At 49.0% G+C, this 16768-nt stretch overlaps 4 protein-coding genes across 4 annotated transcripts; 2 read left to right on the top strand and 2 right to left on the bottom strand.

Annotated features, from left to right (window-relative positions):
* Positions 1 to 422: 422 nt before the first annotated feature.
* On the bottom strand, positions 423 to 5436 carry L3040_008983 (uncharacterized protein; the record flags this gene model as incomplete). Its single annotated transcript, XM_007297825.2, has 2 exons — positions 423 to 5338; positions 5391 to 5436. The coding sequence occupies 2 exons, from the start codon at positions 5434 to 5436 to the stop codon at positions 423 to 425; spliced, it is 4962 nt and encodes a 1653-aa protein (XP_007297887.2).
* A 40-nt stretch (positions 5437 to 5476) lies between these two features.
* L3040_008982 (uncharacterized protein) lies at positions 5477 to 6477 on the top strand (the record flags this gene model as incomplete). The annotated part of the gene is made up of 6 exons (XM_066155792.1): positions 5477 to 5543; positions 5769 to 5779; positions 5834 to 5959; positions 6016 to 6039; positions 6091 to 6402; positions 6454 to 6477. The coding sequence occupies 6 exons, from the start codon at positions 5477 to 5479 to the stop codon at positions 6475 to 6477; spliced, it is 564 nt and encodes a 187-aa protein (XP_066010081.1).
* A 575-nt stretch (positions 6478 to 7052) lies between these two features.
* L3040_008981 (uncharacterized protein) lies at positions 7053 to 8919 on the top strand (the record flags this gene model as incomplete). The annotated part of the gene is made up of 5 exons (XM_007297827.2): positions 7053 to 7149; positions 7224 to 7481; positions 7550 to 7753; positions 7850 to 7995; positions 8077 to 8919. 5 exons carry the CDS (start codon positions 7053 to 7055, stop codon positions 8917 to 8919), a joined length of 1548 nt encoding a protein of 515 aa, XP_007297889.2.
* Positions 8920 to 14137: 5218 nt separating this feature from the next.
* Positions 14138 to 14642, bottom strand: L3040_008980 (uncharacterized protein; the record flags this gene model as incomplete). Its single annotated transcript, XM_007292737.1, has 2 exons — positions 14138 to 14312; positions 14371 to 14642. 2 exons carry the CDS (start codon positions 14640 to 14642, stop codon positions 14138 to 14140), a joined length of 447 nt encoding a protein of 148 aa, XP_007292799.1.
* Between the last annotated feature and the right edge of the window lie 2126 nt (positions 14643 to 16768).

The following is a 16768-nucleotide window of genomic DNA, read 5'->3' as shown; positions in this document are numbered from 1 at the left end:
GTTCAGGGTCGTCCAGAGAGCATCTCTAAATAAGTCTGAAAATGATCCACCTGACGCCTATACTCAGGTCGGTAGCTGTTCCTATTCAGCTTGAGCGAGGGATGCGGAGAAATCCCCGGTTGTTGATTAAGGAACTGTACGCGACAGCCAGCCGCCAGGTTGACGAGAATGGTCATAGCGATGCAATGCCAGGTTCATGTCAGTATTTTACAGCAAGTGGTCCTTTTTTCCTTCCAGCCTTCCAGGTATGCTCAAGCATCCATAAACACGAGAACACAATCCCATACTTTGAACTCCCCTCGATGCCCCTTTTGCTAACGCCGGAACCCAATCCCATACTCCTTGTAACGTCGCTCATTCTAAGTCGTACTTAAACACACTCCTGGAATGTAAAATATTGATATACAAAAAATCTTGGAACTCTACCTCGCTCTGTGAGAGCGATGGTCTCTTCCTCGCCTTCTCCTACTCTTATCTTTGGGAAGCTCCAACGGGGTGCTTTTGAGCTGATCCGCTACCAATCTCAACAAGTACTCGTCTATCGATTGAATAGGCTCTCCCCATGCGTTATTCTCATCGTCCTCGATCACTTCGTCTATGGCAGGGGTATCGTCGGCAGCTGGTGTAGGAGCGCCGTCTCGCGGAGTTCCGGCGGACGTGGGTGCTGAGGCGATAGCAGCATTCTCGTCGAAATCCGCAGCGTCTGTCTGGACGATTTCTCGCTCAGCTACCTTGGCTGCTGCTACGTCCTCTTGGTCCTCAGCTTGTGCGAGGACATGAGATACGTTCTTGTTTGTGCCAGGTCCTCCCAAGACACGATCCATTGCATCGTTGGCAGCTCGATCGCCATCGAGGAGGTCCGGATCCGCAGCAATTACGTCTCGGACAGGTATTTTATTGAAGTGGTCAGTCGTGAATTCTCCCTCCTGGATGACCACGTCGTCTAGCATTTGCTTCTGGTTAGCCTTGCGAAGAATGTTCGCCTCGATGGTGTGTTCCGATACCAGTCGATATATGTGAACATCACGGGTTTGTCCAATACGATGACATCTATCTTGGCATTGTTTGTCCATGGCCGGATTCCAGTCAAGGTCGTAGAAAATGACAGTGTCGGCTCCAGTAAGGTTGATGCCCAATCCACCAGACCGAGTTGAGAGGATAAAGGCAAGAATCCGTTTGTCGTTGTTGAAGCGATCCGTAAGCACCTGACGCTGTTCGATCTTCGTCGATCCGTCCAGGCGAAGGTATTTGTGGCCGTGGATGTTGAGGAACTGTTCGAGAATATCCAGGACTTTCGTCATCTGGGTAAAGATCAAAGCTCGGTGGCCACCCGCTTCTAATCTGCGGAGGAGCTTCGCGAGAGTCTGTAATTTTCCACAGTCGTACTGGAGCAATCTCTTATCGGGAAATTGAATGGAAAGCCTCATGCGTGCCTCGTGGAATGGATCGATTTCAGAGCTGGTGATGGTACTTTGAACCGTGCCCAAGCTTTTGGGGGAGAGGATCGTGGAGTTTATATCTCTCGCAACGACAGGAGGTGTTACGCAAGCGAACTTTTGGATGGTTGTGTTGAGAGATTCGGATCTGGCCTCTAGACTGGGGACCATTGACATCAAAGCCGGGGAGCGAGTCTCCAACCAATTTAAGATCTTCTGTCTTTTATCCGGGCGAGGTTTGAAAGGTCGGTCGTGGACACCAATAGTAAGAAACTCCAACAATTTGCTCCCGTACATTGGTTTTTGCTGCCGTCGTAGAGCATTGAGGTAAACACAATGCTGAAGTTCCTCAAAACGGCCCCATCTGGAAGCGCTCTCCAGATAAGTCAGGTTCGATTTCGCCGTTAATGGATCGAAACTTGTCAAGGCATTCTGGGCTCGCGTACGCTGAGCTTCACGCATGTCCATAAGTACACGCTGCGCACTGAGAACAGCGCTTCGAGTAGTGACGGCACCAGAGAAGCGTTCGTGTTTTGTTGGGACCAGATTTAGGAATTCCAAGCTTGCCTTAGTCATGGGATCTTCGCGAAGGAGTCGCCTACGGACAAGAAGGTCTTTGATCTCGAACTCTGCAAGGGCAGACCTTTCCATGGGGAACGAGGTCATGATTGCTCGTTCAACAAAAAGATCTGGGTGATTGCAAACTTTTCTCAGCTGCATCAAGCAGTTGATAATCGACAGGTAGTTTCCTCCGGCCAAGGTATCTCGCGTATCTCCACGACTCAGGAATCCATCATACAATTCTCTTTGGCGCTTCGACAAGCGACAAAACTCGACATGCTCGTACTTGGCCGGCATCTGCTTTTCAACATCTACTTTCAATCGTCGCAGCAGATAAGGCCGCAAAAGTCTGTGTAGCTTGCTGATAATTGCTTTTGACTCGTCGTCCATTTGTTCTCGGCCGTGCTCGAGGATCTGCTCGGACGGCTTCTTGAACCAATCTTGAAATTCCTTCAGATCAGCAAATCCAGCAACACCTTGGCCTGAACCATCCGAGGGCATCAGGAAATACAACAGAGACCACAATTCCGTAAGGTTGTTTTGAAGAGGGGTGCCGGTGATCAAAAGCCGTGCTCGGGTATTGAAATTAAGCATGGTCTGCCACCTCAGGGAGTTGAAGTTCTTGATGTTGTGGGCTTCATCGAGAATCATATAATGCCATTGGCGTCGTTTGAAGACTTGTTGATCCTGAATGACGAGTTGATAGGAAGTGATACATACGTTCCAAGTATCTTCAGTCTTCCAGCCTTGTCGTTTCTTCTTGCGCTCCTCTTGATTGCCGTAGTAAGTCAGAATCTTGAATCCCGGACACCACTTCTTGAATTCCATTTCCCAATTCAACATCACACTCGTGGGCACAATGACAAGATGCGGGCCCCAAACTTCATGCTCACAAGCGAGATGAGCTAGCAGAGCAATGGTCTGGATGGTTTTACCCAGACCCATCTCATCGGCCAAGATTCCATTGGTATTTTGGGCGTAGAGACCAGCCAGCCATTCTAAGCCGTAGTGTTGGTACTCTCTCAGTGTTCCTCGAAGCAGAAATGGGATCCTTATCTTCGGTTTGTTCAGAGATTCTGGTGTGACGCTTCGTGTGACTTGACGACTACTATGGTGAGGCTCAACAGAAGAGGCAGAATCGACCTCGGAAGGTCTTGTTTCGGTCGTCCTTGGAGTAGGTTGACTACTGCGATCTGGACTAATGGGAACCAAGTCTGTTGATATCTGTTTCGAATGGCCATCCGCTTCTGGCTCGCTCGGCTCCGCAGCTATCTCAGTAGACATTTCCGCAGGCTCTTCGACATCCGGTGCTGGAATCGTAGGCAATTCCAAGCCTCCATTAACTGTTTCAGTTGAGTGCTCTATACCTACGGGATCTGGTGCCAAAGGTTTCTGTTTCTCTTCAACCTCAGGGTTTTCGCCATCGATTGCATCAGATATGGGTACAACACTACCAAGCTCGACGGCTTTTAGTTCCGAAGGGGCCAAAAAACCGAGAAGCGAGGATTCTCCCACGTCTTCATCGTCCTCTTCACCAGATAGGTCCTCCTCGTCGCTGTCCCTGTCTTCGTCACTGGATCCCATGTCGTCATCCATATCAATCGACTCGTCGCTTTCATCGCGAGTGTCTTCCATTTCGATATCTGAGTCAGGTTTCGACCCATTTGCCTGCCTCACATCTCCATCAACTATTTCTTCATCTTTAGGCTCAGGTTCTACAGCAGGCAGTGCAGCGTATTTCTCTCGAAGTTGATCCACGGTCAGATGTTCGTCATCAACCGCATCTATTCGAGCCTGGTCTTCATCGGCTTCGGACTCTGATGAAGACATGTTACTGTCCCTTTCTTCCTGTTCTGATCCATCGTTTGATCCATCATCAGTCCCAGAGTCTTGGTCCGATGCATCAGACCCGTCCGATTCCTCGTCAGAAGCTATATTTGAGTCCATGTGCGATCTTCGGGCTTGCAATTTTTGCGTTGATATTTCGACAGCTTGGCTGAGGGCCTTCCTGACTCGGGCTTGCTCTTGGGCATCCCATTCCACCAAGCGTCGGCGATTGACCTCCGCTTTCACATTCTCGAACATAGCATCAAGAGGCTTGGTGATTAGTCTCGTCCAGTAGGCCCTCCGGGCCAGGAAATTCTCCTCATCGATCTGTGCCTGGCTCTTTGGCTGCCTACGACGCCATTCTATTTGGCAGGCGTCTGCAAGTCGTTTGGCAGTGGCTCTGTGCTTCCTTTGCTCGATCAGTAGCAGCCTTCTAAATTCGATAGCGGCTCTGGTCATATGGTCTGCATGTGCATATTGTTGAGGGATCTCATCGTTTGCCTCAGGTTGGTAGGCAGAGCATCTCTCCGGGCTCAATATCCCACCAGGCTGAACAGCCTCCTCCGCGCGTAAAAGCGTAACCGTATCTCTGGTGATTTGGTCTTGGCTGTAGTCAGAAGGCTCGTCGGGGTCGTACAGCCCACCATTCTCAATAGATATGTTTGCTCCATTTTCGAAGAACTCTCTCAGTGTTGGGTACTGCCTAGATCGCGGCAGGACAAGTCCAGGATGTGTAAGAGGTATAGTAACAGATTTAACTTTGAATTTGATTCGTGCAAACGGATTCTTTGGGATAGGGACATCTTTTTCTTCGTCCGGTAGGGGCGTTATTCCATCAGGCTCCTGACTGTCCAATACCTCAACAAACCTCCCGGAGCGGCGGCCTTTGGCCGGTCGAGCTTGCGCCGGTGCAGATTGTGTTAAAGGATGTGGCGTTGGTTGTGGTGTTGGTTGTGGTGTTGGTTGTGGCGTTGGTTGTGGTATGTCTAGGTTCGGGGGCTTCTTCTTGTGGGAGCGCTTTGGGGCTGCTGCTTGGTCACTAGGCGTAGACTTGCGGTGATGGGATCTCTTTGGCGAGGCAGGTTTGGCTGGCTTCGGTGGAGGCTGAGAAGGAGTCCCAGAAGAGCCGGATCTCTTTCTTCCAGTTGGTGACGGCGGGGGTACCTCCCGGGTTTGAAATGGAGACTTCTGCCCATTCGCGTTGCCCTGCATGCCTTTGGTCGAGTGTTCCTTCTGCGCGCCTCTTGTCTGCCTTTTCCCGGACACAGGCTGCAGCTCGAAGGGTATATGGTTTGTACGGCCGGACTTCCTCTTTCCATCCAGAGTAAAGGACGACGGGCCTTCAGCCTTCACCTCTTTCCATGGTGGTGACGGAAACTTGTCCTTCTGCTTCTGTTTGGACAGAGGCGTTACCTCCTCGACTCGCTGCCTCTTGTTCGGGGGCTCCCCATCGTCTTTGCTGTCTGCCGGATGTTCACTCTTCGCAGGGCGTTCAATTTTGGTGGTAGGAAGACCTGGGTATCTTTATTAGCTACATATAGGCGCGTTGGTGGTTGGATAGCACACCGTCTAATTTTTGTTCCTCTTGCGCGTCCAACGCGATCAGTGACATGGCTTCTTAGAAGAGGGGGGGAAGCACTATCGAGAACTTCATGAATATCACATCTGAGAAGATGAAAATTACTTCGGAAGATGCGCAATCGACCCAAGTTTTCCTTGGTAAAATTTGAGCATTCACAGAGCTTAGTTGCGGCTTGCTTTGACGAAAATTGCAATTTTGGTCGAATTCGCGGTTGTCGTCAACTAATTTAATTGCTTAGGTGCTTGAGGCGATCCTAAACGGCAAGCATGACTAAGCCCAAAGCTAGCGGACCGCGACCATTTCAACCTCCAATCGATTTCGGGCTGTGTCAAAGGGACGACGAAACAGGACCATTGGGACAGCAAATATCAAGGTATGGGCTTGGAGTGTTGCGAGACTGTCAGGCACAATCTGACGTTATTCCCAGATGCTTTCCCGGCGAATTGCAAATGCACGCCCGCTACGAAATTCCATTCCCGTGGTCCGACGAACAGTTCTCCAACAACGAGGAGCGGCGCAACAGGCAGCATCTGGACCAAAGTATCCTAAACTGGTCAGTGTCATATCCTGCCGATAATTCGAAGAGCTCTGGCTAATGACCACATGCAGACCGATGCTGAGGATCCAGGAATGGTCGGTCAAAAGGAATACTTCTACATTGGTTTTGGCTGACAGGCTTCACAGAATGGAGGATATATCAATCCGCCCCCAATCAAGAGACAATTCCGTGATCCACATGCAGATTGGTGGGACAAGCAAGAGCGACGAAACTACGGAGAGCCAATTCATGAAGACAATGATATCCTAGGAATGTTCTCCCCCGAGGAGTACACACACACCAAGCCAGGAAAGGGTCTGTTCCAAATTGGTTGCTTCGTAGCAGCTGTTCTTGGTCTCTGTGCTGTAGTTGGGTCCGTATACCCGGATAAGCAGTCAGCGCCAAGGGAGTTTGAGGGTGGACTTGAACGGGAATTAGGTGGACCCAACGCAGTGAGGGTGGGTTATGTCTGGAGACCGTTGGTAGTCCAATTACTGACTTGTGTTTAGGCGAGAGCTCCTGGGGATGAATAGGTATCCGCATGGTCCATTTGTAAATAGAGAGGGCTGGTATTAAGAGGCGATCGATGGCTCCATCAAGCTCTTTAAAACATCAAAATGGTCTTTAGTACATTCACGTCGACTGAGGTATTGACATATCGAAATATAGAATCGAGAGGCTGCTCGAGATGAGAGATCCACTCGCGATCTAGATATTGGCAGACGTCAAGGCTCAACATTACCGGTCAAGTCGGGAACATACACTTTGGTTGGAACACAGTCTTTCTTCAAAGAGCTTTTGAGTGTATGCAATATCTCATTCTGAGCGGTGGCTCCTTCTTGCTCGGTGGTCCAGTGTCTCAGCTACATTTTGCACATTTTGGTGGCTTACCGCCAAACTCTGCCCTTGGCCCCTTCCGAATAAGATATTGGCAGTGTCCGTAGGCTAGTCCCGGCATCCGTCTTGCAACCGCAGTTTTCCACCCAGCTTCACTTCCCTTCTGCATTCTCTCCTTGATAGACAACACCGTCCTTCGGTCTCGCTACAGCTTTTAAGAGCTCTTGCTTACCGCCGATACTTCGTATACGCGAGCCTGCATCCTTTCGCAATGCGCTACCAGAACTGGGATGTTCTCCTCTTCCCAGACCAATATAAGGTTCCATTACAGGAGTTCAAGACTTCGTGCCAGGTCATCCAGGATCCGGGTCAGCATACCATCTACCTTCTCCCTCCAATCGGGAAAAATTCTATGCTTTTAAAAAAGCTGATCAGAACGCAGAAGCACAAAATCTGCAGCCTAATCCATTCCTCCTTCCTACGGTTACATCCTTCGTTCCAGGCATCGCTGCAGGAGCTGCTTTTCGTGTGTCTATCCATTGCTGGCAGAACCCAGAGATCAGCCGCTATGTCCAGTCTTTGAAGAAGACCGGCGATACTATAATGTTTGAAGCCCGGCTGTTTATTGATGGAAGACTCGCTGGGTCCAAATGGTTTCATCAGACGGGTCCATGGCCCACCATCATCGAGCTCAGTATGGGTATGAAAGCTCCCGTTCCCATGAGCTATCTGATGTGGTCAGTCAGTTCATCTGCTGACAACCTATAGATTTGGACAAGCATGGCGAGTTTGAAAAACTCAAGTTCCCAACCTTTCACAAGGAGCTTCTTTCACAAAGCTACTGGAACCCGGGTGATGACCTTGGCCGCGTCAAAGTCATCATCGCGGAAGGCTTTTCTCGAGAGCAGATGGCCTATCCGTTCGAGCGCATCAAGAACGTCGTTGCATTTTCTTTCCAACATGCTCCTCTCGGTAAGTCAATGACCGTCTCGCGAACTTTGACAATCCTGTTGGAGGATTGCCTGGACAGTCGTTGGACGTAGTGCTGATATCCCTTGCCCATTCTAGATGTACTTGAAGCCTCTTCTATTGCCTGGCCAAACGCTGGCATGTGGCGCCAAGTCTCCCACATGGGACCATACTTTGGACAACAGTTCTCCCCTCGCCAAGGAAGTGATGTCGAGGCCCACAGCCACTCTCCGCGACATGGACAGGTCTGTACATCTGAAAATGAAATCCGAATCCAAGCTATGTTCCTGGGACTTCGATTGAACGACTTACTGAAATCTGAGTAGCCTCTCAACTTCAAATCGGCTTTTTCGGCCACAACAATGGGCACCATGCCACCACCACCTCTTTTTCCCAAACAGTCTACTTTTGATCCATTCGTTGAGGCAGGTAACCCAGCTTTCTCTGGTTGGCGTCAAGCATCCAAATCCGACACTTCTATGCCCGACTACACCAACTCGAATACACGTACTGTCAGCAGCCGCCAGGTATCGGATCCAATGCAGTATGAGAAGACGAATGGACGTTACGAAAGTATCCAGATGCCCGGCGCTTTTGAATCCCTCTGCGAAGCTTTGCTCCCATCTGCCCCAGTAAATACACCGAATATGGGTACGCGACAGCCCTCTTCTACCGTTGTCCCAAAAACAGCTGGCCCAAACATCAAGAGCAGGAAGGAGAACATCCTGGATTCACCCTTCCCTTTGGTGGTGGCTGACCTCAATCCTGTTGGTAATGAAAATGCCACTCGGAAAGTTAGCTTGCCATTCGTCACGGACAGCCCAATTCAGAGCATCGTAGAGCCCATCCGAAAGCCTAGTCATCAATTGCCTTCTAAAGTCAACACGGTTAGCACACCTCCCGCAACAACAGCATCAAACTCCGCTAGCCTGGAGAACCCTATGCGCAGGGTAAGCCAACCTTTCACCACAACCAACAGCGGTACCAAGAGGCAGCGAGTTGTCACGCCAGCTGCGTCAAAAGTCATTGACGATGAAGACGAGCCAGCCAGATCTACACCATCGAGGGCTGCGTCACTCTCAATGAGAAAGGCGTCACAAGCCAGCATACGAGCGGCGGACAACAAGGAGAATGGGAGGGTTATATTGGGTGGGATTGAGAATGTTTAGATTCGGGTCGCTACAAGAAGGCTGATGCATGGCATTTTTACATTCCTCCATATTCAGTACAATTGATATTCAGGGATATCTGCTAGCCGGGGAAATTGGTGGAATTATGTTCCTCGGGAGTATACATTATCTAGTATTAGCCAGTAATAAATGCAAACGCAACAAGTGGAACACTAAACCGATTATCTACACTGCGCAGTAATAGTGGAATTCGGGAGTTTTTAAACCTGCCAAGGACGTGATCGATCGATCATCTGAGCTTTGAGACGAGGTTTGTGACGATAGAACTTGGATATCTGAAGAGTGCCGATAGCTTTGCGCCTCTCCGGGCACATTACAGACGCAGCGATGCCGTAGTAGGAGATGCTTTACATGAAGGCAGACATACCAAGAGCCAGTTCTTCTTTGTCACTTCCACTCCCTCTCCCCTTCCCCCTTCTCCACTTCAAAGGTCCTGGTGTCTTAACCCTCAGGCGGTAAGTATTACGCCTGGGAGGTAGTACCAGCATCCCCCCTCCCCACCCTGCTGAATAATACTCTACCGCCAGCATCTTTGTACACCGTACTTTACTCCGTCTCAAGCGGGACAATCATACCTTGAAAATATATGATAGGGGGTGCTGCTAAGTAAAGAATACAAAGTTTCCGAAATGACAGTATACATCGGAATGAGGAGGATCTCAAAGTGATGCATTAAAATCAACAACTACAAAAGGTAGAGGCTGAAGAAGGCCGAGAGAGAGTTATGTATAAACGGAGCCCCGCCAGGGAGCTCCAGGCGTACGCAGAGTCGATTTGAAACCAAGGGAGTTGACCCGTCACCCATCAACGTGGCGCATAGGTCACAGGCTAAGCAAGCTGCAGCTTGAAGCTGTCTGGGCTCGACGTAGAGAAAAGCGGAGAGAGCTGCTTGTTGCTTACACGAAGAACAGGCATTCGTTTTCACAAGTGTCGAGGGAAGAGACGGCTTTGTGTTCCTGTTCCAAGAGGGTCACCTTCAACCTTCTGTCGGCTTCGATGCGACTTCAACAGGATTGACAAGGAGAAAGAGATCCGACTTACTGCGTTCGTTGGGAACGTAGATATGTACATTAGAATCGGGATCTTCGCAAACGCCGATAGATTTTTCCTTCTCGCAAACCGTACTGAGTTCAGTAAGAAATTAATGAAATACAACTATCCTGATATTGTTTTTATTGTTGTTGCTGTTATTCCATTATGCTAGGTTAAAGGAGGTAGGTAGGTAAAGATGGGAGTGACCGACTTACTCTTGGGGTACTTAAAAGTTATTTCATATTATAGATAGGTGCATGCACTGACTAAGCTCAGGCGTTCGTTGTCCAAATTCCCAACCTCTTCATCAAAGTAATCAATCGCGCGAGTAGGTACGAGTATAGTCGTCCAGTCTTAAAGGATGTAAGGAGGCCCGCCTAAGCGTGCCGACGATAAAATCGATACAGTACTAGGCAACTGCTGTTGGCCACTTAAGCGAGAACATCAAAATCAATATCAGACACTCAGCTATCACTTCTTAATTACGCAATCATTACAAATCCAAGTTAAATAACAAAAAAAAAAATCTATTCTCTAGACTTCTTTTATTCTTTTCAATTTTTAAGCTAATACGTACGTATCACACCACCTGTGCTCATCATTCCATACCACACACCTGATCAGCCCATCCGCGCTTGATAAATCGCCGTCTGTCGTCTACGACATTCTTCACGCCAATCGTTGCTCGATTGGACGTGCGTTAGCCGGCAAGCTAAACCGAACCTGGTTACGATATCACAAGAGGTTTGCTTGCTTGCTCTGTGGGTACCTTATACGTACATGTCAGGATTGCCGTGTAAATGAATACCTTTTGGGACATCCCTGAGCGAGGAACAACGAGCGAACAAAGTTGACTTTCCTTGAAAAGAATACATTCTTCTGTATTACCGCTGCCTTTACTTTCATCGTATCAGGTATATATTTTCTTTGTTTCTTTGTGATGTAACAGAATCATGTGTTTGCCGTCGACGCATGCCTTTTTTTTTCTTTCTTTTTTTCCTGCAATTGGAGTCCTCTAATAATGAATATTAAAATGATTTCGAGGCTGACAATTTTGAAATTTTGATTATTATTCTCGGACACAGCTTTTTTTAAGCCACCTTTTCATACTCATTTTTAACTAAATCGCGATGGTTTTTAAGAGAAGACCTGCAAAGAATACCTTAAAGGCAGGTAAGGGGGTCATTTAAACGCTCAGCCGAGCATCCAGTAACCATCTCTTTCAAGGACGGTCTTAAGAAGCTGGTATAGCTAGTGGATCACCTTAGGTCTATGTCTCCATAGCTGAATCAAAATCAACCCTATACGTAGATCGTTTGAGAGATTTAAATAGCTACTGGCTCACCTTAGGTCTACCGGTACATAGCTGAATTAAAATCAAGCCTATAACGAGACCATTTGAGAAATTGAAACCACAGCTGAAATTGGAACCATCTCCCCCGATCAAACCGTCTTTCTACAAGAGCTCGTCTTTTCGCCCAAAGATTATTACTAAACTGAGACCGCCTTAAATCGATTGCATCGTCGTTTAGCCAAAGTCATTATTTTTTACGAAAAAAAAAAAAAAAAAAAAAAGAGAGAGGGCCATCCTATGTAGGACCGTCTACGGAAGAGGGCTATGGGCCAGTTGATTACTTATCCAAGCTGTTCAACATCAGCAAACACACAGAGAACCTACCTACCTACCTACCTACCTACCTTACCTTAATTACCCACTACCACTACCACTACCTACAGCACAGCATCCAAACCAAGCCCCGCCCCGCCCCGCCCCGCCCCAAGCAGTCTCACAAACCCTCTTTCCTATACCTACCTACCTACCTACCCACCTACCTCCCTACTTCAAAAAGAAAGTCAGAAGAAGCCCATCAAAACCATTAAAAACAACCCCTCAAGGACCTGCCTCCAAGCTAGCTAGGTACTACCTATAGATCGATAAGGCACCCAGATACCGATTTTCTCTCATGTCGAGGATACAAAGGCAGGTAGGTAGGTAGGTATTAATCCAGTTGGGCTTTCTACGCATACATATATACATATATACATACCGGTATATATGATCTTTTGTTTTTTTTTTAAAAAAAAAAAAATGGAAATAGGTGAAAAGATGAAAAAAAAAAAGGTGAAAAGAATATATATGTTTCAGATTGGTTGATACGGTAGAGAGAGTAGGTAGTGTTTCAACAGAGCCGTCCCGTCCCGTCCCGTCCCGTCCCGTTCCGTCTTGGATATGCTGGCGCTACCGAGTGCCAACCGACCGACCGACCTGGCTGGCTGGCTGGCTGCAGGAAGATAGGTACCTACTTACCTACCTACCTACCTACCTAAGGTACCTACTATAAGTCCAAGTCTGTATTACTTACTTACTTCCTGGACCTGTACCTAAGGTATTTATGCATCTAATAGCCGCCACACCTACCGTACCTACCTACCGGTACCGTACCTCACCCACGCCGAACTAATAAGGTACGGGAAACGATTGATTAGGTACCTTACCTTACCTTTTACCTTACCTTGACCTTACCTTACCTTTTACCTTACCTTTTTACCTGTACATTACCTTACCATACTTTACCCTTTACCCGTTACCTTGACCTTTCTTTACCTTTACCTTACCATACCATACACCCAAGTACCTACTACGTAACTCACTCGCACAGGGGAATGGAGAAATCCATCAGAGAAAGAAAGAAAGAAAGGGGGTATCTACCTAGCTACCCACCTACCTACCTACCCACCTATCTATCCATCTCCCCATCTTTTAAAGAAACCCCCCCTCCATCCCCCCTTTCCCCCTTCCCTCCCCCCCCCCCTTTCCCCACCCCCAAATCAAAAGAATCAAAAGAATCGATAAATCGATAAACCAATGAAACTGATAAATTCTCTCTCACCCACCCATCCACCCACCCATCCACCTATCCAACCCAGCCCAACCCACCTTACCAACCCAACCAACCCACCTTACCTACTTCATAAAAATAAAATAAAAAAATATGAGGAGCGCAGCATATGATACATACATACATACTCTTTATATTAACTTCCATAAATAAGTAAGTAGGTACCTTACTTTATACGTACTGTCTATCATTAGATACTCCTCTCCCCTCCCCTCTCCTCTCCCCTCCCCTCCCATCGTCCCATCCCACCCCATCCCACCCTATCCTCTCCTCTCCCCTCCCATCCCATCATCCCCTACCGTGTACCAAGCCCTCCCCCCCTCGCCCTCCCCCATACATACATACATACATACATACATACCACGGTACAGGCCTAAGTATTACCCCTCGAGGGTGCCTTAAAAGTTTAGTTTCCACTTTAAACCCCCTGTTTTCCCTACCCTCGAGGGGTAATACTTACGCCTGCGACGTAGTACATACATACATACATACATGCATACATGTGCATACATACATACATACCTCCAGTCCAGCCCTACCATGGTCCTGTGTAGAGCACCTACCTACCTAGCTCTGTTCTCCCATCTCCACCTCCATCTCCACCTCCACCTCCATCTCCACCTCCATCTCCATCTCTACCTCCATCTCCATCTCCACCTCCATCTCCACCTCCATCTCCACCTCCATCTCCACCTCCAACTTTGGAACCAGCCGCCTTTACCTTGACGGAACCTGCCGTGGGCGTCTGCTCGGCTCTCCGTGTTGGGGTTTGGGGGATGGCTTTCTTTCAGCTTTCTTTCAGTGTTTTGCAAACGGCGCGGATTAGGCACGCGTGCGAGTGAGTGTTGATGGATCCCTTCCCTTTTTGAGTTTGCGAGATAGAGATGCAATAAAAGTAATAGATTGATGATAGGCGTTGGGTGGTGCATGGTAAGGAAGAGAGGACGCCGACGCTGTATGCCTAAATCCAAGGGACCCCGTTTTCTCTGTAGAAAGCAAGCACCGATATCCGGAATGCGTACTTAAAGCGAGAAAAGAGTCAATAACATAATTCGTAAAAGCAAGACTGCCAACGCCCGCCGCAATGCCCTGCCCTCGCCTGCCTTTCCCCCTGATATTGTGAGTCCTCCTCCTGCTCGTCGGCCTTTAGTTCTGTGGTCTCGTTGATCGGATGTAATGAGTGGTGTTGATACATATTAGGCTTTGTTCTCCCGCTAGCTTGCAGCGCTCATGCGCGAGAGCGCGTGGTCCGCCAGGATGGCAGGTTATTTCTTCCTTCCTCCCGCGGCACCGGTAGCCGTTATCTTCGACGTGGACATCAGGTCGCCGATATACTTCTGCAGGAATTTATTGTTACTGTCCAACTTGTCGTGTTCTTCCTTCACGGCCTCGATGCGGTTGAAAATTTCCAGGAGCGACTTTTGGAGGATTTTGGCGTGTCTGTTTGACTCGGTTAGCTAGGCATGCAACCTGGTACTGCGAACGGGGACAAACGTACTCATTTAATTGCAGCTTCGCATCCTCACTCATCTTTTCCAGATCCTGACTACTCCTCCGCGGACTCATAGCTCTCGCGTCGTCTGCGTCAAAGACCTCGTCGCCTTCCTTCAGTTCGACTCGTGGGTGTTCGCGCGGGACGATGATGGTGCCGCTGCTCTTCCGCGAGTGAAGTCGCGGACGCGTGGGAGTCGTACCACCACCGTCATCGTGGACAGAGGAGAAAGACGAGGAGGTTGCTGAGAGGGGGTGTGTGGGCGAGGGCGAAGACATGGTATGTGTAGTTGGGTTGGAAAGATGTGTGGAGACAAGAGGTGGGCACGCAGAGGAGGCTCGAGTCGCCCTGCTGCGGTGCTGATTATGCTATGCTGCTGTGCTTTTGTGCCGTACGGCGGCGCCTGACGTCGCGATGTGCTTTGCCTCTTGATCGGGTTCGAGAATGCAGCTTCTCGGGTCGAGGGTAGACGGGGAACACGGGGCAGAGACGAGACGAGAAGAGAGGAGAGAAGAGGAGAGGAGAAGACGCTCTTTTCGAAGTTTGCCTTGCCTGTGGTGGCTATAGTAGTGTGGTGTGATGTGATGTAGTGTAACGCAATGCCTTGCGGTCACCGTCAGCAGGCTCCTGAGGTTGCGATGGTTGATATCCGCAGGAGGGGCTGGCGCTGCTGTTTGTCGGGTCGGGTCCTGAGAGCGGCGATTTGAGGATTTGGGGATTCCTTGGAAGATGAGGTGGTGGTGATGTTGTTGGGGTCGTTGTTGGTGTTGTCGGTGTTGTCGGTGGTGGTGTTGGTGGTGTTGGTGTTGTTGGGGTTGTTGGGGGGGGGAAGCATTCAATGAAAGGAAGCATCGAAAGCACAAAAGGTACCGACAGCTAAGGTGGACCCTGAGATTTAGTCCGTCTTTCTGGCAGCGCCGACGTCGCGTCGCCTCGTATTAGCGTTTGCGTAGCGCTGTCGAGCTCGAGCTCGAGGAAGTCGATTCGTTTGGAGTTGCAGATCGTCGTGCTTGGGGAGGGAAGGTGAAGCGACGAGGTGGAGCGTGGAGAAGGAGATTGTTACTTATCAACACCGAATAGGTAATCATCATGATAGTATTATTATTATTATTCGCATCATCATCATGGATATCGTCGCATATTTCTTGACGTTCAATGACACACACGACTGCAAGTACAAGTATAATACAACTATCACCATAGCTATCGCCATAACTTCAACAGCAAGCGTAAGCGCAACAATACTGTATAGACAGACATGGGGATCCTATGCTCAGGATTGCAAAATGACGCCGTCGGAAACCGAACGGATACCTAGGTAGGTAAGGTAGGTAGGAACATCCTGATCCTGGCTTCAGGGGGGGTATGCACGACCACATCATGTGACCAAATCAAATCTTATGCTACTAAGTACCACCGGTACCACGTACCACGTACGTAGTACTTACGGAGGTCCTGACTGTAGGCCCGTAAGGTGGTCCATCATACCTATCTCTCGTCTTGTTCTTCTCGATATCGTTTAAAACAGTTGGGACATCAAATCTGAAACATCCAACATCAAATATCGAACGAACATCAAACATTAAACTTCAAACTTCAAACATCAAACATTAATCACCACTCTTCCAATGCCGACAACCCCTATCCATCCCCATCCCCACCCCTCCTTCCCCAACCCCTTCCCCGTTCTCTTGACGTCATCCTCGTCATCATCAGCAGGGTCCCACCTCCAGATATAATTATCGACACCCCGACCGCATGTTCCCTGCATATTGATTGTTTTCCCCCCCCCCTTCCCGCCACCGCTGCTCAATTCCGCAAGCCAGTTCCCAGTTCCCAGTACCCAGCCCTCCCTTACCTTCCCTAACCTTGACTCCTTGGGCCTCACATGATCAGCCAGCAATCAGCGTCTGTCTCCGTATCTGGATCTTCCTTTCTTCAGGAAGATGTGCTGTCCCTGAGTCGAGATGGAGATCGACCTGATCATCCCGTCTGGATATGGATGGTAGTGGTCTGTCTGTCTGTCTGACAAGCATCTCGTCATTCGTGAGACGACACGAATGCCGAGTTCGGCTTCAACGAGTCTGACTGGCAGGCGGTGAATCACAATCGGCTTAAATCACGGCCTGTCCAGCCGCTTTGGAGGCCTCGTCCCGTGCCTGCATAGATCCCGGGATGCTCCATTCCATATGTCGCGGCACCATCGTCATATCATCCGTCTTCATTCTCATCTTTTACTTCTACCTCTCACATCTCATAAGGGAACCGTGCCCAATCGATCACGTTGGTGTCAGTCGGTTGGATACGGCCAGCCAGCTTTGTTCATTGGTTCGGTCGTTGTATGGACAGGCCGAGTCTATCCGATGATGCGATGATGCGATGATGCGATGATGGAAATTCAGGC

Source organism: Drepanopeziza brunnea (genome assembly GCF_022702325.1).
Source record: "Drepanopeziza brunnea f. sp. 'multigermtubi' strain 214-2 chromosome Unknown ctg19, whole genome shotgun sequence".
Lineage (NCBI taxonomy): Eukaryota > Fungi > Ascomycota > Leotiomycetes > Helotiales > Drepanopezizaceae > Drepanopeziza > Drepanopeziza brunnea.
Note: the sequence above shows the minus strand (reverse complement) of the source record. Positions and strands in the feature narration are given on the sequence as shown.